Genomic DNA, 17233 nt, shown 5'->3' with positions numbered 1-17233 from the left:
CACGTATAACATTACTTATATTCTAGTCGAACTCCATTCTAGCATAGAAATTAATTTTAGTGGTATTTGATGAATGTTTGTAAACACGATTAGTATATATATAGTGCGATGATGATGATAATTCATATTTATTTATGTTGTGTGTTTACAGTCGAAGAAATTTAGTTTTCGGGTTTTCCAAAGGTATTAATCTTATTTAACCCACACTTTATCCCACAACAATGGAATCCACAAATTTAAATTTAGTTAACACAACGGTCACAATGACGGCGCTGCAGTCACGATTTCAAAATGTGATATAGGGTGGATAAACTAAATTTTGGTTTTGGTTACATTTTCTCTTGGTTTTTAATTATTACATCAGGCTTCTAAATTAAGAGTACCTTTATGCAATATAAACCGTTTGAGTTTGAAAAAAGATGTTTTGTATCAGTGAACGATATAGGAAAGCGTTCAGTACGTCTCAACATACAAAAGAACGTAAAATATAATTGTACATTTAGCCACCCTACGTCCGTCATCGCTTCTATTGTCTTCAAAAACATATTGTGTGCTTGTCATGATAATTATCAGACGTTTGTTTATTTATGTGTCTCATCTAAAATGCTGGCCAGCAAAATTTTGATCATTAAATTCAACGGCAAAATTGATCTAAATGTTAAAGTAATTGTGAATAATAGTGAAGTTAATGTGGTTTTGTTTTCTCCTCATAAAGGAATTTGCATCAGTTCGATGTAAAGTGCGGAGCACCATTGGAAAAAAAACTTGTCGCTGAAGAATGATCAAAAAGTTGCTGGACGCAATAGCTTCAACTAATGCTTTGCAGGATATAGAATCGAAATTAGAGAAACACCAAGAGCCGTCCATTTGAAATCTTCATCATCATCATTTCAACTAAAGGCTTTTTTTTTTAACGAAACGCAGATTCGGAACATTCTTTTTCGCCAAATTACAATTTGGCATAGGAAATCAATTCAACTCTTTGTATAAGTGAAGCTCATGATTGAGCTCAATCATGAAAACAGAATCTGGTCAGGAATAAGATAAGAATATGAATGTATGACGAACTTCAAAGTTCCTGATTTATAATCCTGAGATGCCTGCTCATGCAATTATGCGATTTACGATTTCCAAAGAATTTTAATATCAACTTTTAGACAAAATAACAATTTCCAAGTCTGTTTTCTATTTGATTTATTTGATGTATTTCCGACCTCGTTCTAGGATAATAAAATTTTCTGTGGATTATTTGTAACTTCATGAAAATATTAAGATTGAAAACCTCAGAAACATTCACATAAAAATTATGCTTTCCTAACTAATGTTGAAATAGCCTTTTTGCACTCATTAGGAACTTAGGAAAATAACTACTGGTCGAGACGGTTTACTTGTAGTCCGAAATTATATTTTGGCTTCGTAGAACACAGATAAACACAAGAGAGAGGAATTATATGATATGCAGTACATACTGTCCCGCAATGAAAGTAGATAAGTAGGTATGGCCAGTCCATACAAGTCGGAGCACATACGGATTTGCATGGCGCCACCTCAAACTAACTCATTTCTAGTGGAAATTTGCACTAGAAATGAGTTTGTTTGAGGTGGCGCCATGCAAGTCCGTATGTGCTCCAGCTAGAACAAATTTGAACGTTTGGCCATACCTATCTATTTACTTTCATTGCTGTCCCGTACAATCTTTTTCTAAATAAAAGTTATAGTCAAATCGACAATATTGTATTATTTGGCGATTTGTCATATTTTGGAGTTTCTTCACACTTTGGCGATTTTTCTTGACAATTCATCATATTTAGTTGATTTGTTAAATCATCAAGAAAAGTCTCAGAAGTGTGAAGAAACGCCATAAAGACAAATTTTCAATTCTCTATGATCCTTGGAGTTTCTTTACTCTTTGGCGATATTTCTTGGTTTTTCTTCACATTATGGCGATTTTTCTTGTTGATTTAACAAATCAACCATAACAGGTTCCGAGCCTACGCTGAAATTGTAGCCTACATTTCTGCGTTTCGAAATTTTTGATCGCTGATATCTTTTTACGAGAACCCTTTTTGAAAAATGTACGACCACATTTTCGAGTAAAAATATGTCAGCTTTGAATAAAAAATAAAATTGTCTGTGAAAGTTCCATGTGCTTTGAGAAAAGTGTACCTTTGATGGAAATTTGGGGCATCGGTACAGTTTTCTCAAAGCACATGGAACTTTCACAGACAATTTTATTTTTTATTCAAAGCTGACATATTTTTACTCGAAAATGTGGTCGTACATTTTTCAAAAAGGGCTCTCGTAAAAAGATATCAGCGATCAAAAATTTCGAACAGAAATATAGGCTACAATTTCAGCGTAGGCTCGGAACCTCATAATGATGAATTGCCAAGAAAAATCGATAGTGTGAAGAGAAGAAGAGAAAAATCGCCAGAGTGTGAGGAAACGCCAAAGTGTAAAAATACGTTTTTGAAATGTCTCTACATTATCTTTCGTAAAATGATAGTGTCCTCGGGATCTTTTGTTAAAGTATGAATTCCCTAGGATCGAACAAGATGCCGTTACCTGACGTAAAATAAGAGTTTCCTTAGGATCGAACCAGGCAGCATTTCGTAACTTTTATAAAAGGGTAGATTCACTAGCTTCGAACAAATAACGCCTTTTAGATAAATTTCGTAAAAGGATAAATTTCCAAGGATTTGTTTAATCACCACGAAGAATCGCCAAAGTGTGAAGAAACGCAACAAAGACAAATTTATCATTCTTTGTTTTTGCCGGCGTTTCTTCATCCCTTGCCAATTTTGTATTTTTGGCGATTCTTCATGGGAATCATGATTAATGACGGCTACGAGCTTTAGCGAAAACGAATGAGATGTTCCGATCCGAATCTGCGAGCGAACTTCCGTTTCGTTAAAAAAAAAACCTTTAGTTGAAATGATGATGATGAAGATTTCAAATGGACGGCTCTTGGTGTTTCTCTAATTTCGATTCTATATCCTGCAAAGCATTAGTTGAAGCTATTGCGTCCAGCAACTTTTTGATCATTCTTCAGCGACAAGTTTTTTTTCCAATGGTGCTCCGCACTTTACATCGAACTGATGCAAATTCCTTTATGAAGAGAAAACAAAACCACATTAACTTCACTATTATTCACAATTACTTTAACATTTAGATCAATTTTGCCGTTGAATTTAATGATCAAAATTTTGCTGGCCAGCATTTTAGATGAGACACATAAATAAACAAACGTCTGATACATATCATGACAAGCACACAATATGTTTTTGAAGACAATAGAAGCGATGACGGACGTAGGGTGGCTAACTGTACAATTATATTTTACGTTCTTTTGTATGTTGAGACGTACTGAACGCTTTCCTATATCGTTCACTGATACAAAACATCTTTTTTCAAACTCAAACGGTTTATATTGCATAAAGGTACTCTTAATTTAGAAGCCTGATGTAATAATTAAAAACCAAGAGAAAATGTAACCAAAACCAAAATTTAGTTTATCCACCCTATATCACATTTTGAAATCGTGACTGCAGCGCCGTCATTGTGACCGTTGTGTTAACTAAATTTAAATTTGTGGATTCCATTGTTGTGGGATAAAGTGTGGGTTAAATAAGATTAATACCTTTGGAAAACCCGAAAACTAAATTTCTTCGACTGTACGATAATTCACATAAATAAATATACTACATTGTTACCAAGGCACATCCACACATTTTAATTCATAATACAGTTTTATTGAAATTTACTGTGTAATAGATATAAATAGAAATCAATTCGGTTTGTTTTTCACTAATAAGCTGTGATGAGATGAACTTATCAGTAAAATGTTAACTTTATCAAAGCAAAGTCATGTACATAAATCTGTTGATTAGATGATTTTGTAATAGGGAATCAAGAATATCGGTAGATTTAGCCTTGTTCGCTTGTACTGAAACTTCAGATCCATCCTCAAAGGAGAGATGCTAAGCTTTTTGCCCATTTCTGGCAGTGAGTGATGTTACAAACAAATGAATAATTTGCTATACGACCAGATGTTTTTGTTCCCATTTGTGGCAGAAAAATAATAAACAATTCATACTACCCAGCTGGGTAGTATGAATTGTTTATTAGACGTTTACTTAATCAAGAATTCATTTGTTTTTGTTTTATTGCAAAATGAAACACGGACTTAAGACCACTGATATGACGTCCACTTTCATGGAGAGAGAAGTCATTTATGGACAGTCCCTAGGTGTTTTACACCAAACTCGCAAAACATTCAATATTGTCGTTGATAGTTATAAAGATCCTAAAATAGTTATTTATGCCATCAACCCGAGTAAAATAAAAGTCTCAAAAGTTCGAAAAGTCCTTTGTATTGTGAGACGTGAGACGTCTCTTTTCGAACCTTTGAGACTTTTATTAGACCCGTACGAAGTACTGGGGTCTTATAGGTTTACGCATACGTTTGTAACACGTCGAATTGGACTCCCTGAGTAAGGGGAAACCTATTGTGGTTGTCTAGAGATGCCAAATCCGCGAGAAAAAAAAATGTCCGTCTGTCCGTCTGTCTGTCTGCACGATAACTTGAGTAAAACGCATCCGATTTTGAAAATTCTTTTTTTTTCCGTTTGGTAATGTCAAAAGACAGGCTAAGTTCGAAGATGAGTGATTTTGGATCGACCCCTCCCGAGCTGTGGCCCAATAAGTGCTTTACGGTTTTTCGAAGATATCTCCGGACATTTAAACTTTAAACTTGTAAGTGATACGTCATATAAAAGGTATTTACAATACCGATCGACAAAAAAAAAAGTTTATGGAAATCGGATGACCGACTCGTGAGTTAGACCCCTTGGTGTGGAACAGACACAGGGTGGCAAGCAGTTTTTGCTTGTAGGTCGGCCACATTTCAACATATTTCGTCTGTTTTAGCTTTATTAGATAGGTATTGACCGTACCAATCAGGGAAATTTTTTTTTATGAAATTATGTTCTCCGGAGCGTGAGCTAGGTCTCTTGGAGTGAGCTCTTATCTGGCTACTCGGAAGTACAGTGAACGTGGTGTATTTTGACAATATCTCGAGTAAATTTTGACCGAATTTCATGAATTTTTTTTTTGTTTGAAAGGTATTAACGAATGTAAAGCGTCGGTACTATTTCCGGTCTCCTAACAAAATGGCTGCCGGCGGCCATATTGGATTTTAGTAAAATAGAAATATCTTGGGAAAAATGATACTTAGAGAGTTTCTGTTAACATGGAAATAATTTGTTATGTGTGTGGGGTTTCAGGGATTCCATATACGGACATCTATATATACCTATATACAGCTATATTGAGCTATATACAGGCATATAAAGCTATATAATAGCATATATTTATCTGTGAAATGTTTATTTATAGTGAAATATAGTTAAATATAGCGGTATATAGCTGTTTAAATAGGAATTTATGAAATTTGTCTTCGTACGGGGCTGTCTATATTGCCTCCGGCAATTTAGTTGTATATGATAACAAGGCAAAGAGTGGATAATGTAAGTGATTTTAAAGGGAGAATACTTTTTCAGCAGAGAAGAAAATGAAGTAAGAGAAATGAAGAGTTTCTTTAATGTGATGCTTTTGATACGAATAGGTGTTTCGTACGGGTCGGCGTTAGCTATGTTTTTTACTAGGGAAGTGATTGTAAACTGTGCATCGTGTTTCAAAAATCGACTTTGAAGGAGTAGCCCTAAATTTTCCATACGAGCGGAGCGATGTAAATAATTAGTAAGAATAAGATGGAAATACAATCAATGTTAAAGTTTCATTTATTTCGATACAAGTGCGAAAAAATCTGACAAATAATTTGTGTTGTCACTATAGCCAAAACTCTTCAAAAAAATCTCATTTATCTATTATTGGTACCAACATGACAATTATTTTAGTTGTAAATCACAAAAAACTTTTTATATAACATGTTCGACATAATTCGAAATGTTTCTCAATGATGAAAATTGTCAATCGGTCGGAGGGTGAAAACACTATTCGCACAAGTTAGGAACAAGACGTTTCTTAACTACTGTTGAAATATCGCGACTTCGTCGCTCATTTCCTACGTCGCTTAGGAAAAACGTTGTTCCTAACTTATGATAAAAGGCTTTTTTAGCGAATTCGATTCCAGCACTCGCCTCCGGTTCGAGCTGGATACACCCTTCATTCGCTAAAAAAAACATTTTAGCATGCGTTAGGAAAATAACTATTATATACAGGAGTGGAATATTGGGCAAATATGTATAATTAATAATTATGTATACGCACTAACGTCAATGTGCTTTACTTTGACCGGAGAAGATATCCTGAAGTCATTTAAATTGTATATAGTTCGTTGTACTGTACGATTCTTGGGAATGAAATCAATTCTTCGAATCGTGAGGTACAAAGAACTATGTACGATTATTGACACCAGAGCATATTCCCCGGTCAAAGTTAGGCACGTTGTCGGTAGAAACATTTATGACCGAATTGTGTACAAAGATTTTCTCAATAGAAACCGAAAATTTTATCTTTCGTCACTGAGTTGAGAAATAAGCTGTTTAACAATCATGATATTTCAATAGGGATTGAAGACAACCCTAACATGTCGGTTAATAATGGCAATATTGGCCCCGAGTTCAGGACGTTAACAAAAGAGATTGTAAGAGAATGTTGAGTGACTACGACCAGTGTAATTTGTTTCGAATATTAACAAGATAAATATCGATACATTTGTTACGCTGGATGAGCTACATAATTACTACTCTCGGCAATGTCTTATTTTTATGTATCAGACAACGCATACATGAACATTTCCATTCGTTACAAATTTTATTCTCCGAATCCTTTTTTTTTCATTTTAATTTACATACAAGCAATTGATTCGCTTGAATTTAAAGTTCAACTATTGTTTGATAGTGCAAAGCCGCAAGCGATTTTCTGTTAATTAACTACAACATCAGCTGGAGATTTGTTTTTTAATTCAATTCCTCAATCGCTATTTATGCTCCGTGTAGATTTTTTGAAGCGAGGATGAGTCGTCTACATACAATATTTCTAACATTTACAGAGCTCTGTTTTCGATTGTCTGTTACTTTAATCCAACATAGAACTTACTGTTGGTTTGGGTTATGTAATTAATTATGCGACTATTTCATTTATGTCATAATGCAATAGTCAATTAAACTATATTTTTTTTCTCCTTTATTACATGTATACACAGACGGATTTATGGGTGACATTGCATTACCAAACATAAATTACGAAACCGGATGGCATACTGAAAAGTTGAATAAGTCTTTTCAACAAGAGCTTGAAAGAATGAAACAAGAAGTTTATCATGAAGGTCTTCAGGTCGAAGAGGAAGGCTTAACGGACATTATACGGAAGAAAACAAAACTACCGAACACAATATCAGATTCGAATGAAAGAAACAGAAATGATGCAGCAGTGATCGTAAGTAGTTTTTCCCTCTTTTTGTTTGTTTGTTTTTGTCTTCACGTTAAAGTAATAGACATACCGTGGGCAACATTACTGAACATTACTACCATATCTCTCAAACTACAGATACAAAAAATTCTTTGAAAACTGGAACTATTTTTTGAGTCTTATATAAGCAGTGCCGGCCTGGCCCTATGGGTGTTCGGGCGATTCCCGAAGGGCCTTTTGATTTTTGTATGGATAAATGACGACGATGGGCTTTTTGAAAAATTTCTGCATACAACGCCCGAAGGGCTTTTTTGAGCCAGTCCGGCACTGTATATAAGCTGTACCAGACTGATAGTTCGAAAGATATGCTCAAACAACCCATTGTCTCACACTATACTGCGCTGGAGGGTGCAGCGACATAAAAAGGATTTCGGAATTTCGAAATCAGCTTCTCTGAAATCATGTCGTTTAGAGGTACCAAATTTTGAAATTTTTGAAAAATTGCTCGTCGTTGAGCGGAAGAGTGCTTGTGACAAAAGAATCAGTCTACTAATGCCAGGGTTTAGTTCAGTATAGAAAAAAGATTGGTTTGATTCAAGTTTCAACCATGGGATATCCTTAAAGTTGTCGAAATGTTTTGGTTATTCGACTATGTCTTCCAATCTTCCGGTCGGATGTCCTCAATATGGATCTTAAAATTCCGCCCGTTAGTAATGTTGCCCTCGATAAAATGACCGAATGAACATGGTTTATGCATATACCGAACGGTATGATTCATTTAAGGAAACAAATGCTGCAACGTCTCCAAACAACCCAAACAGTAATTCTCATTTAAATAACGTGTTACCCAAATCGGACGAAGACAATTTAATTAGCCAAGAAAATGCTTCGGATGTGAATGCGACAATAATTGATGATAAAAAAGATAACTTAACGTCCACTGCTCTATCAAGTGATTTATCCGAATCCGAAAAACATGTGAAAAACGCATCCAGTCACTTCCGTCATATAGATCACACTAAAATCCAATCGGATACAAAGGATATAATCGATGATTCTGGCGACAACATAATCAATTTAAAGCGTGCGACTACGACAACAACAACTACTACCCCCACTGCTCCAACAGTGCGGACGACCATTCCGAATACCTTCAGCAATTCCGGCGGTAATGGTGGAAAATTGGATGATGTTCAAACGCTAACGTCGGATTCTGTAATTCGTAAACGGCATCGACGAAGACGCCAAGGCAGGTACTTATCATGATAATCGACAGGACTTTTCACAGTTTTACGACAATTAAACAGAAATAATTATAAAAACCACAGGAAATCCACGAAAAAGCCAAAATCCAAAGCCGACAATTACCAAGAACGTTTCGAGAAATTGAAGCATGAATTGAATCGCCCTGTGATAACTTCCGAATTTTTTAAACAAAAAGTAATGACTTTCGAAACCAGTCAAAAACCGAACAAAGACCCGACGCATGATGGTAATGCTAAAGATTGGCTAGTAAACGATATGCCCGAAGAATTGTCGCCGCTGTCGGATATCGATTTGAATGTTATAACGAAGAAGCGATCAACAGTTGAAACGTTGTTAACTGAACTGACAACGGAAATTCCGACCATCGAAAGTGTAACGGATAGCGAAAGGTACTAAGTGATACTAAATCGTTAACATGAAATATAAAATCATTGTCATTCCATTTCCTTTCAAATTTTTTATTTGCTTGTTGTTCCCGTTAAACATTTATTAACCAACAAAAAACCCAATGTTTTCTTAATCAAATGTCATCTAATCTGATCATGTTGTATATCACTTTTAAACGAAGATTAAAAGAACTACAACATCACCACCGCATTACAAGGGCTGCGACAGCCAAAAAGGAACGCATATGGGACTATGGAGTGATACCGTACGAAATTGATGCAAACTTTAGTGGCGCACATAAAGCACTGTTCAAACAAGCCATGAGGCATTGGGAAAACTTTACGTGTATTAAGTTTGTCGAACGCATTCCCGAAGATCATCCGAATTTTATCATGTTCACGATACGACCCTGTGGGTGAGTATAGCGCCACTTTGTACTAAATATTAGGTGTGAAGGTCACAAGAGGGGGAGAAGTTCCAAGACTTTCATGATACAATTGTATCAAAAGTCTCGTAGATTTTGCGTCTCATATGGAAGTGGGGGTCTTGACAATGGAGATCTTAGCGTTACGTAATTTATGAACGGCCCCTAAACTTTCGTCAAGTAGGATCTGGAGTTTGCTCATTCATTGTTTTTTTTTAAACAAACTTTAACAGATGTTGTTCCTTCGTTGGTAAACGGGGCAACGGTGGACAAGCTATTTCGATCGGGAAGAACTGTGATAAGTTTGGAATCGTGGTGCACGAGCTCGGTATGCTAACTTAGAGACCTGTATGTCTTAAGATTGTATCATCTCAAAATTATTCACAGGCCATGTGGTCGGTTTCTGGCACGAACACACTCGTCCCGATCGCGAAAATCACGTTGTTATCGAACGCAACAATATTATGGGTGGTCAGGAGTACAATTTCAATAAACTTACCTCAGACGATGTCAATTCGCTCGGGCTTCCATACGATTACGATTCGATTATGCATTATGCACGGAATACATTTTCCAAGGGAACATATTTGGATACAATTCTTCCGGTTGATGTGAAAGGAAAAAAACGGCCAGAGATCGGACAGAGGTTGAGATTGAGCGAAGGGGATATAGCACAGGCCAATCTACTCTACAAATGTCCGAGTAGGATTTCATTTCATTTTTTGAAGAGACCGACGATTTGTAATCGGCCATTTCATTTTAGAATGTGGCAAAACGTTCCAAGACAATTCGGCTAGTTTCACTTCGCCGAATTATCATTTGTCAGCACCGTCACAAGAGCCTGAAGCTTGTGAATGGCGTATAACGGCCACTCACGGTGAAAAGATTATCCTGAACATAACGGATTTGGTGAGTCATCAATTTGTTTTCCTTAGTATTTGAAGGCTCACTTCTACTTGATCGTCCAATTATTTGAAAAACTTTTATGTTTTCATCCTCTCCGTTCAAAGGATATTTTCAAATCCAACAACTGTCGAACGGACTATTTGGAAATACGAGATGGTTACTGGCACAAGTCACCAGTGCTGGGTCGCTATTGTGGATCTGGAAAAATTTCCGAGCTGATTAAATCTACAGGTAGTCGAATGTTGGTTACACTGACAACAACGCATCGTCAAGAAGGTCATCGAGGATTCGCAGCACATTACGAAGGTACGTACGCTTGAACTGAGTCACTTTTACTTATGTCACCATTTGCTGGAAACGTTCCTATATCAAATTCGATAGAAAATTCGCTACCTTCCCTGTACAATCCTTTTCTCTTTACATTTTCCAAGTCATAAGCAAAATTATCGATTCCTAACAATTCTTTGTCTTTTGTATATTCAATTCAAAGAATTTATGTGTTGGTCACAGTATTTGTCCCCTTTACAAAACCGCACTTTCTCGAGTATGTTGTTCGAATTGTAATTTTAAAAGTTCCAGTTTCGTCATTTTTAATGTTTGAAGAATGTTTGGCTTACAAATGTATGTACAAATGCCAAAGAAAAGTGGTGACATGAGATTGCAACAACCGAATGTCTTTCACATTCAACTAACCATCTTTTTAACTACTCCTCGTTTCAGTATTGAAAAGGATGAATTCTGTGACCACAATACATGAAGGCAAAGGCTTTAGGACATCGAGCTAGTTAAATGAAAGACTGTTTCAGATAAGGATACTAATCGTTAAAGGGAATTTGATATGAAAAAAAATAAATAAATTTAGGGTGAAACTGTAGAAAGATGAACAAAGTAATCGTCTGGTTTACCTCTCACTACTCTTGATATGCAACCATCTTTTTGCACCTGCCGTAGTCACACTTTAGTTTCGAAAAAGCATAAGCGAAAAACTTTCATAAAATCAGTGATCCTGTTTTCATTGACTCTTCCCCACGGATTAGTATCAATAGCTGAAATACACTGCAAATTGACTGATTTCTTTTATAGTTTTATTGTAATACATATTAATCCTTAATTTTAAATAATTTGTGTTATTAGTTCTAAACTATAATTAGCTTCAACATTATTAATCGTATTATTAACAGCAATAAAGGAAAAAAAAAGTTTTTTTTTTTAAATAGTAACTTTCACACTAGTGCCTTAAAGTGACAAGATACAATCCGAAGGATTTTAGAAATAAGATGAGACAAGGATTTAATTGGCTAAAAATAGATCGACACGAAACTCATTCATGGAACAGAATACAAAGTTCATACAAAGTTAGGTCGGAAAAAAATTATCCCAATACCTGAATCTTGTTTACATCCTTCCTGTAGGATTAGGCAAACATTTATGTTATTCTAAATATGAACTCCAAGACTTAGATTCGAAAGACAAGAACGGGAGAGGCAGTGGTAACCCAGCATCACAACTTCTGAGTTTGCTTTTATCACCTCATACACGGTGGGGTTGAACAAAACTTAAATAGAGTCGCGACACCACCTCTGATTTTTTTCATATTCTGGTTGAGGGACTTCACGAAACTGTTTTCAGTTTCCGGATCTGTCCGGACGTTTCGGAGAACCGGCATACGTGGCCGTGCGGGACCCACGAGTCACGAGTCAATTCTAAATTAATTCGTGTCAAATTTACTTCACTCGACAACCTGGCCAAGTAGCTACAGCCAGCTAAAGTTGAAATTTCGACATTTTTGAATGGTTAAATGTCCAAGACGAAAAAAGTCTGAAACTCTTTGAATGGCGATATTGGTAGAGGATTCCATGCTCTATTAAACGCCGAGAATGAAGTTTACAAAATTTGTCTGAATTGTGCAATATTTGAAAAAGTTTATTTTCACCATCCTCGACGAAACTTCAACTCATCTGTAATACATCGGTAGACCCTTCTTTTAACAAAACAATAATGCCTGATATGCCTGCAGTCTTAGCTTTACAACGATACCAAACTTGCCATACCAGCCTCACAACAAGTATCTATTACGACATTTTGTTTGTAGCAAGGTCACTCTACGACGAAATGTTCAATTTGTCATCCACCTTCAGGTGCCCGTTTCTTTAGGATGAGTGGTATTGTTATCCATTCTTCATAAATAAGTGGTTTTGAGTTATTTGGAACATTTTTTACAATGATTACGTGCATCTGCAGTCGGCAGTTTTAAATACAGTTTCGTGTAGTACTCAAGTCCCTCAACCAGAACATGAAAAAAATCAGAGGTGATGCTGCGACTCTATTTAAGTTTTGTTCAACCCCACCGTGCATCTAATGAATTACTTTCGCAGCATCCAATGTAAGTTACATTATGTAACCTACTATTCACACAACCAACATTACGTCTGTTTATGAATTTTGACACCCAAAGATTAGTTATGAATGCAGAGTAGAATCACATGATCATTTAAAAACCAGAAAACACAAATTTACAACCATAAACTATTTTATTCTTCACGTTCAGCTGTCTGCGGTGGTGAACTTAATCTAGACAGCGGAGGTCGACTTGACTCTCCGAACTATCCGCTCGACTATCTGCCCAATAGAGAATGTATTTGGCGAATCACCGTGCAGGAAGAGTATCAGGTTGCTCTGAAGTTCCAATCATTCGAAGTTGAAAATCACGATAATTGTGTGTATGATTACGTTGAGGTACGAGACGGCGACAGCGCCGATTCCAGATTAATAGGAGTTTTCTGTGGCTACAAAATACCACCGGATATGCGGTAGAGTCATCAATTGTTTTTGTTTTGTTTGAGTTTGAAACTTAAATTTTTGAATTTTTGTAAAGGTCGACCACGAACAAAATGTTTGTGAAATTCGTTTCGGATGGCTCGGTTCAGAAGGCCGGATTTTCAGCATCTTTTATCAAAGAGCTCGATGAATGTGAACTACAGGATCATGGTTGTGAACATGAGTGTATAAATACTCTTGGCGGTTATCAGTGCTCCTGCTTCATCGGATATGAACTTCATAGCGACAAGAAAACTTGCGAAAGTAAGTTGCATTAACTGTGTGTAATGCTTCATTATACAGATGATCACAAAACGTTTTTTTTAAACTAGACGCTTGTGGTGGTATAATTGAAGCGCTAAATGGGACAATAACGTCACCCTCATTTCCTGATATTTATCCAATGTCCAAGGAATGTGTTTGGGAAATAATCGCTCCCGAACAATATCGCATTACCATCAATTTCACCCACTTCGATCTGGAAGGAAACAACTACCATCAACAAGAATGTGACTACGACTCGCTAAGTATTTACTCGAAACTGGATGAAGACAACGTCAAAAAGCATGGTGTCTTTTGTGGATCTCGATCGTTACCATTGGTCACATCTGAAGGCAATGCCATGAGAATTGAATTCCGGTCGGATAATACCATTCAAAAAAGTGGATTTGCGGCTGTATTTTTCACAGGTATGGAAATAATCTGGGAGGGAATCTATGTCGCGCTTTAAATTTCACACGATCTGTAATCCTCTTACAAATCGTGTCTGCAGATATTGATGAATGTGCCGTAAACAATGGTGGATGTATGCACGAATGCAAAAACACCGTAGGATCTTACATTTGTTCATGTCACAATGGCTATGTTTTGCACGATAACGAATTGGACTGCAAGGAAGGTGGTTGTAAATACGAAATTACTGCTCCGCACGGTCAGATTTACAGTCCAAATTATCCCGATTATTATCCACCGAAAAAGGATTGCATATGGCACTTTAGCACGACTCCTGGCCATCGAATTAGACTTACGTTCACCGTATTCGAAATGGAACCGCATCAGGTAGAAATAAATTTTGTGATTGAAGCCGTTTCCTCTATTCAATATGTGTGTTAATGTGTAGGAATGTGCCTACGATCACATCGCAATTTACAATGGAGATTCACCCGATAGCTTCACGTTGGGACGATTTTGCGGTTACAAATTGCCACATCCGATATCGGCTTCCAGCAACGAAATGTTTATGGTTTTCAAGTCTGATGTGAGCGTTCAAAGAGGAGGATTTGCTGCTACACACTCGACGGGTAAAATACTTTTTTTTTTGGTGTGTTTGTTGTTACAGAATTATTTATTGGCTTTGTCTTTAGCCTGTGGTGGACATTTGACTGCAACATCTCGAGTGAAACATTTCTATTCCCATGCTAAATTTGGAGGATTCGATTACGATAATAATGCCGATTGTGATTGGGCTATCGAGGCCGAGCCGGGACGAAACGTTCAATTGACGTTCCTAACATTTGATGTAAGGTCTTGGTTCGCGTTTACTTGTTTTCTATGGATTATTATTTCATTTTATTCAAGTGAAATTTAACACAAAATTTTGAGCCCCGTACGAAGTAATGTAAGACAAGGGATTTTGCTGTTTTCACTTTTATTTGAGAGGTTTTTACCAGAATAACATATCTTTAGATTAGAGAGCTTACCTGCCATAAGCTTAACAGCTCTTCCTTTCCAAAAAGGATTTGATCGAGATTACCGCTCAATCAGCGGGTAGAACTACCTTTTTATGCCGGTGTTCATGCACCAACATTACCAAAGGTGAGGCCAGAGCCCATCGCAACCCTTACTGCACTTTCCCCGGGAGCAGTACCCCAGCGCATAAAGCGCAATTGAACCGACAGCCACCACGTTTCAGCCAAGGATAGGCTCCTCAACCATCGCTGGGCCCGATACCGAGAGTTTCTCTGGTTCTCGGGGGGCTTCCAGCTCCCGTGGTATTGATACAAACCCTCGGGTAGGGTACGTGGTTGGTATGACCACTTCGGATGGAATCATGAACTCCCAGCTCCGATCGACTTGCATCAAATTCCGCGGGGTTGCAACGCCCCGAGGGAACTTCGTGGAATGGGCCGGGACTGCTCGGTTTAGAAGCAGAACCGACTTTTTCGTCAGTAATACTGACACCAGTAGTTCCCATTTTGCGGTTGGAGAGCATTTGGCGTTACCCAGGGTGCACGTGTATCAAAGATACGGACGCGCTCTCCGCTACACCCCACAAATGGAATTTTGTTAAAATTTTGGGGCCTTGGACTATAAGGTCTTTACTCGCTCCTGAGTGTTTTTTTTGCATACAGAAGCTTTAGCCGATTTTTGTAATATTTGTTTTATTGAAGGAGCGAACAGTAATTTAAAAAAAATGAATTGGGTCCCTAGACTGAGGCAGCTATTCTAACGCCGTGAAACTTTTTCAGTGGGGTTACAGGCACAATAGGGCTGTGTAGGTAATATGTATAAGGGTTCGTACGGGGCTAACGTCAAAGTGTCTGCTACATTCCCTACTCGTTTGATCTATTTGTAGATAGAAGATGAGAAAACATGCTCGTATGACTATGTAGAAGTGTTTAGTGGACTGGACGACTACAGTGGCCCCTTATACGGACGATATTGTGGCAACACTGTAAGTTATTTTTAACGGTTAATTTCGGCAAAAACTAATTGTTTGAATTCACAAATTGTTGACAATAAGAAACCACCCGATATAATATCCATCAACGAAGCTCTACTGGTTCGATTCCGTACCGATGGCACAATGGTATTCAAGGGATTTTCAGCGTCATACGTTTCGGTCGATCCATTCGAAGGAAGTGAAGAAATGAATTCAGAGGATTCGGAAATGGTGACACCGTTTCCCGGTTACTTGAAGAGCATATATGTGGCCAAATTGGACACGGATAATGACGAAGACGAGGACGATTATAATGAGTACGATAATTACAATAAAGTCAAGTACAAGAAAGAAGATCAACAACAGCCCGACAATAAATTATCAGCCGAACAATTTGATTAATTCAGCCGCAGTCGATCAAAAAGATTTTTTTTTAATGTTACTTAAAAATGGTGTACGTGACAGTGTGTATAGTGTCAGTGAGTGTGTCTGTCTTAAATGTCGAATTTTATTCAAAATTTTCTAAACATTGTCGAATCATCTCATTTTCCATCAACACTGAACAAATTAGTCATTTTCCGAGTGGCAATTTAATTTACTTAGCTTTTACCATTTTTTCTTTATTAATGAACTCTCTGAAAATGTTAGATCAATTACTTTTAGTCATTAAAATTATTGTCATTTAATTTATTTTGAACTGAATAATAGACGAAAGTGGACGATCATCTAATTGAAATGACTATGCAAAAATATCGAGAAAAAATCAAACACGAAACGAACGTCTTTTAGTTTCATACAGTTCGAGAACGGGTGCGCTCTGATCTGAGTTTAGACCATCAATGAGAGGATTATACTAGGTTCATCTATTTATAAATTTTTCAAATTGTTTTGGATCCTTTACTCATCATGAACACATTCGAATGAAAATTTTCGTTTGATCTTGTCAACCATCATCAACACAGAACCGTTTCAATTAATGAACTGGGAAACTTGAGTATAGCTAAATGTGTAGTGTCTGCAGTGAGGAATGCGATGGTCAATAATTTACAGGATCGGACTTGACTTTAGGCAATTAATGCTTGGAACGGTCGGACTGGAGCCCGAAACTTTTCGCAACAATTTGTGATTCCTGGTGGAACAATTTCGGGTTACCTGAAACGGGTCTAACTAATTCAGGTTCGGTTAAAGCCGAATCGAATATTTCAAGTTCAGGTCAAGTTCGGGTCGAAGCTGAAATTTTAGTTCAGGTTCCGGTTGAAATTCAATTCGGGTCAACCTGAATTGAAACAGGTCTACCCGATCCGAGCCATTGGCAAATTAATGGTCGGCCGCAAATT

General features: G+C 37.1%; 1 protein-coding gene across 2 annotated transcripts in view; it reads left to right on the top strand.

Moving 5' to 3' along the window:
* The window catches only part of LOC119067946 (tolloid-like protein 1), a 28285-nt gene extending 11633 nt beyond the window's left edge, over positions 1 to 16652 (top strand). The window contains exons 2-17 of one of the 2 annotated variants that reach the window (XM_037171265.1): positions 7229 to 7461; positions 8218 to 8687; positions 8763 to 9089; positions 9305 to 9502; positions 9745 to 9839; positions 9899 to 10213; positions 10275 to 10420; positions 10522 to 10723; positions 12966 to 13227; positions 13293 to 13498; positions 13567 to 13923; positions 14007 to 14293; positions 14355 to 14535; positions 14599 to 14753; positions 15810 to 15908; positions 15978 to 16652. In XM_037171265.1, the coding sequence (XP_037027160.1) occupies positions 7229 to 7461; positions 8218 to 8687; positions 8763 to 9089; positions 9305 to 9502; positions 9745 to 9839; positions 9899 to 10213; positions 10275 to 10420; positions 10522 to 10723; positions 12966 to 13227; positions 13293 to 13498; positions 13567 to 13923; positions 14007 to 14293; positions 14355 to 14535; positions 14599 to 14753; positions 15810 to 15908; positions 15978 to 16298 (3854 nt within the window). In that variant the 3' untranslated portion in view covers positions 16299 to 16652. Of the gene's footprint in view, positions 1 to 7228; positions 7462 to 8217; positions 8688 to 8762; positions 9090 to 9268; positions 9503 to 9744; positions 9840 to 9898; positions 10214 to 10274; positions 10421 to 10521; positions 10724 to 12965; positions 13228 to 13292; positions 13499 to 13566; positions 13924 to 14006; positions 14294 to 14354; positions 14536 to 14598; positions 14754 to 15809; positions 15909 to 15977 lie in introns of both variants that reach the window. The other variant, XM_037171264.1, reaches the window with a different exon arrangement.
* The last annotated feature ends 581 nt before the right edge of the window (positions 16653 to 17233 follow it).

Source organism: Bradysia coprophila (genome assembly GCF_014529535.1).
Source record: "Bradysia coprophila strain Holo2 chromosome X unlocalized genomic scaffold, BU_Bcop_v1 contig_130, whole genome shotgun sequence".
Lineage (NCBI taxonomy): Eukaryota > Metazoa > Arthropoda > Insecta > Diptera > Sciaridae > Bradysia > Bradysia coprophila.
This window is presented reverse-complemented; position numbering and strand designations above follow the sequence as displayed.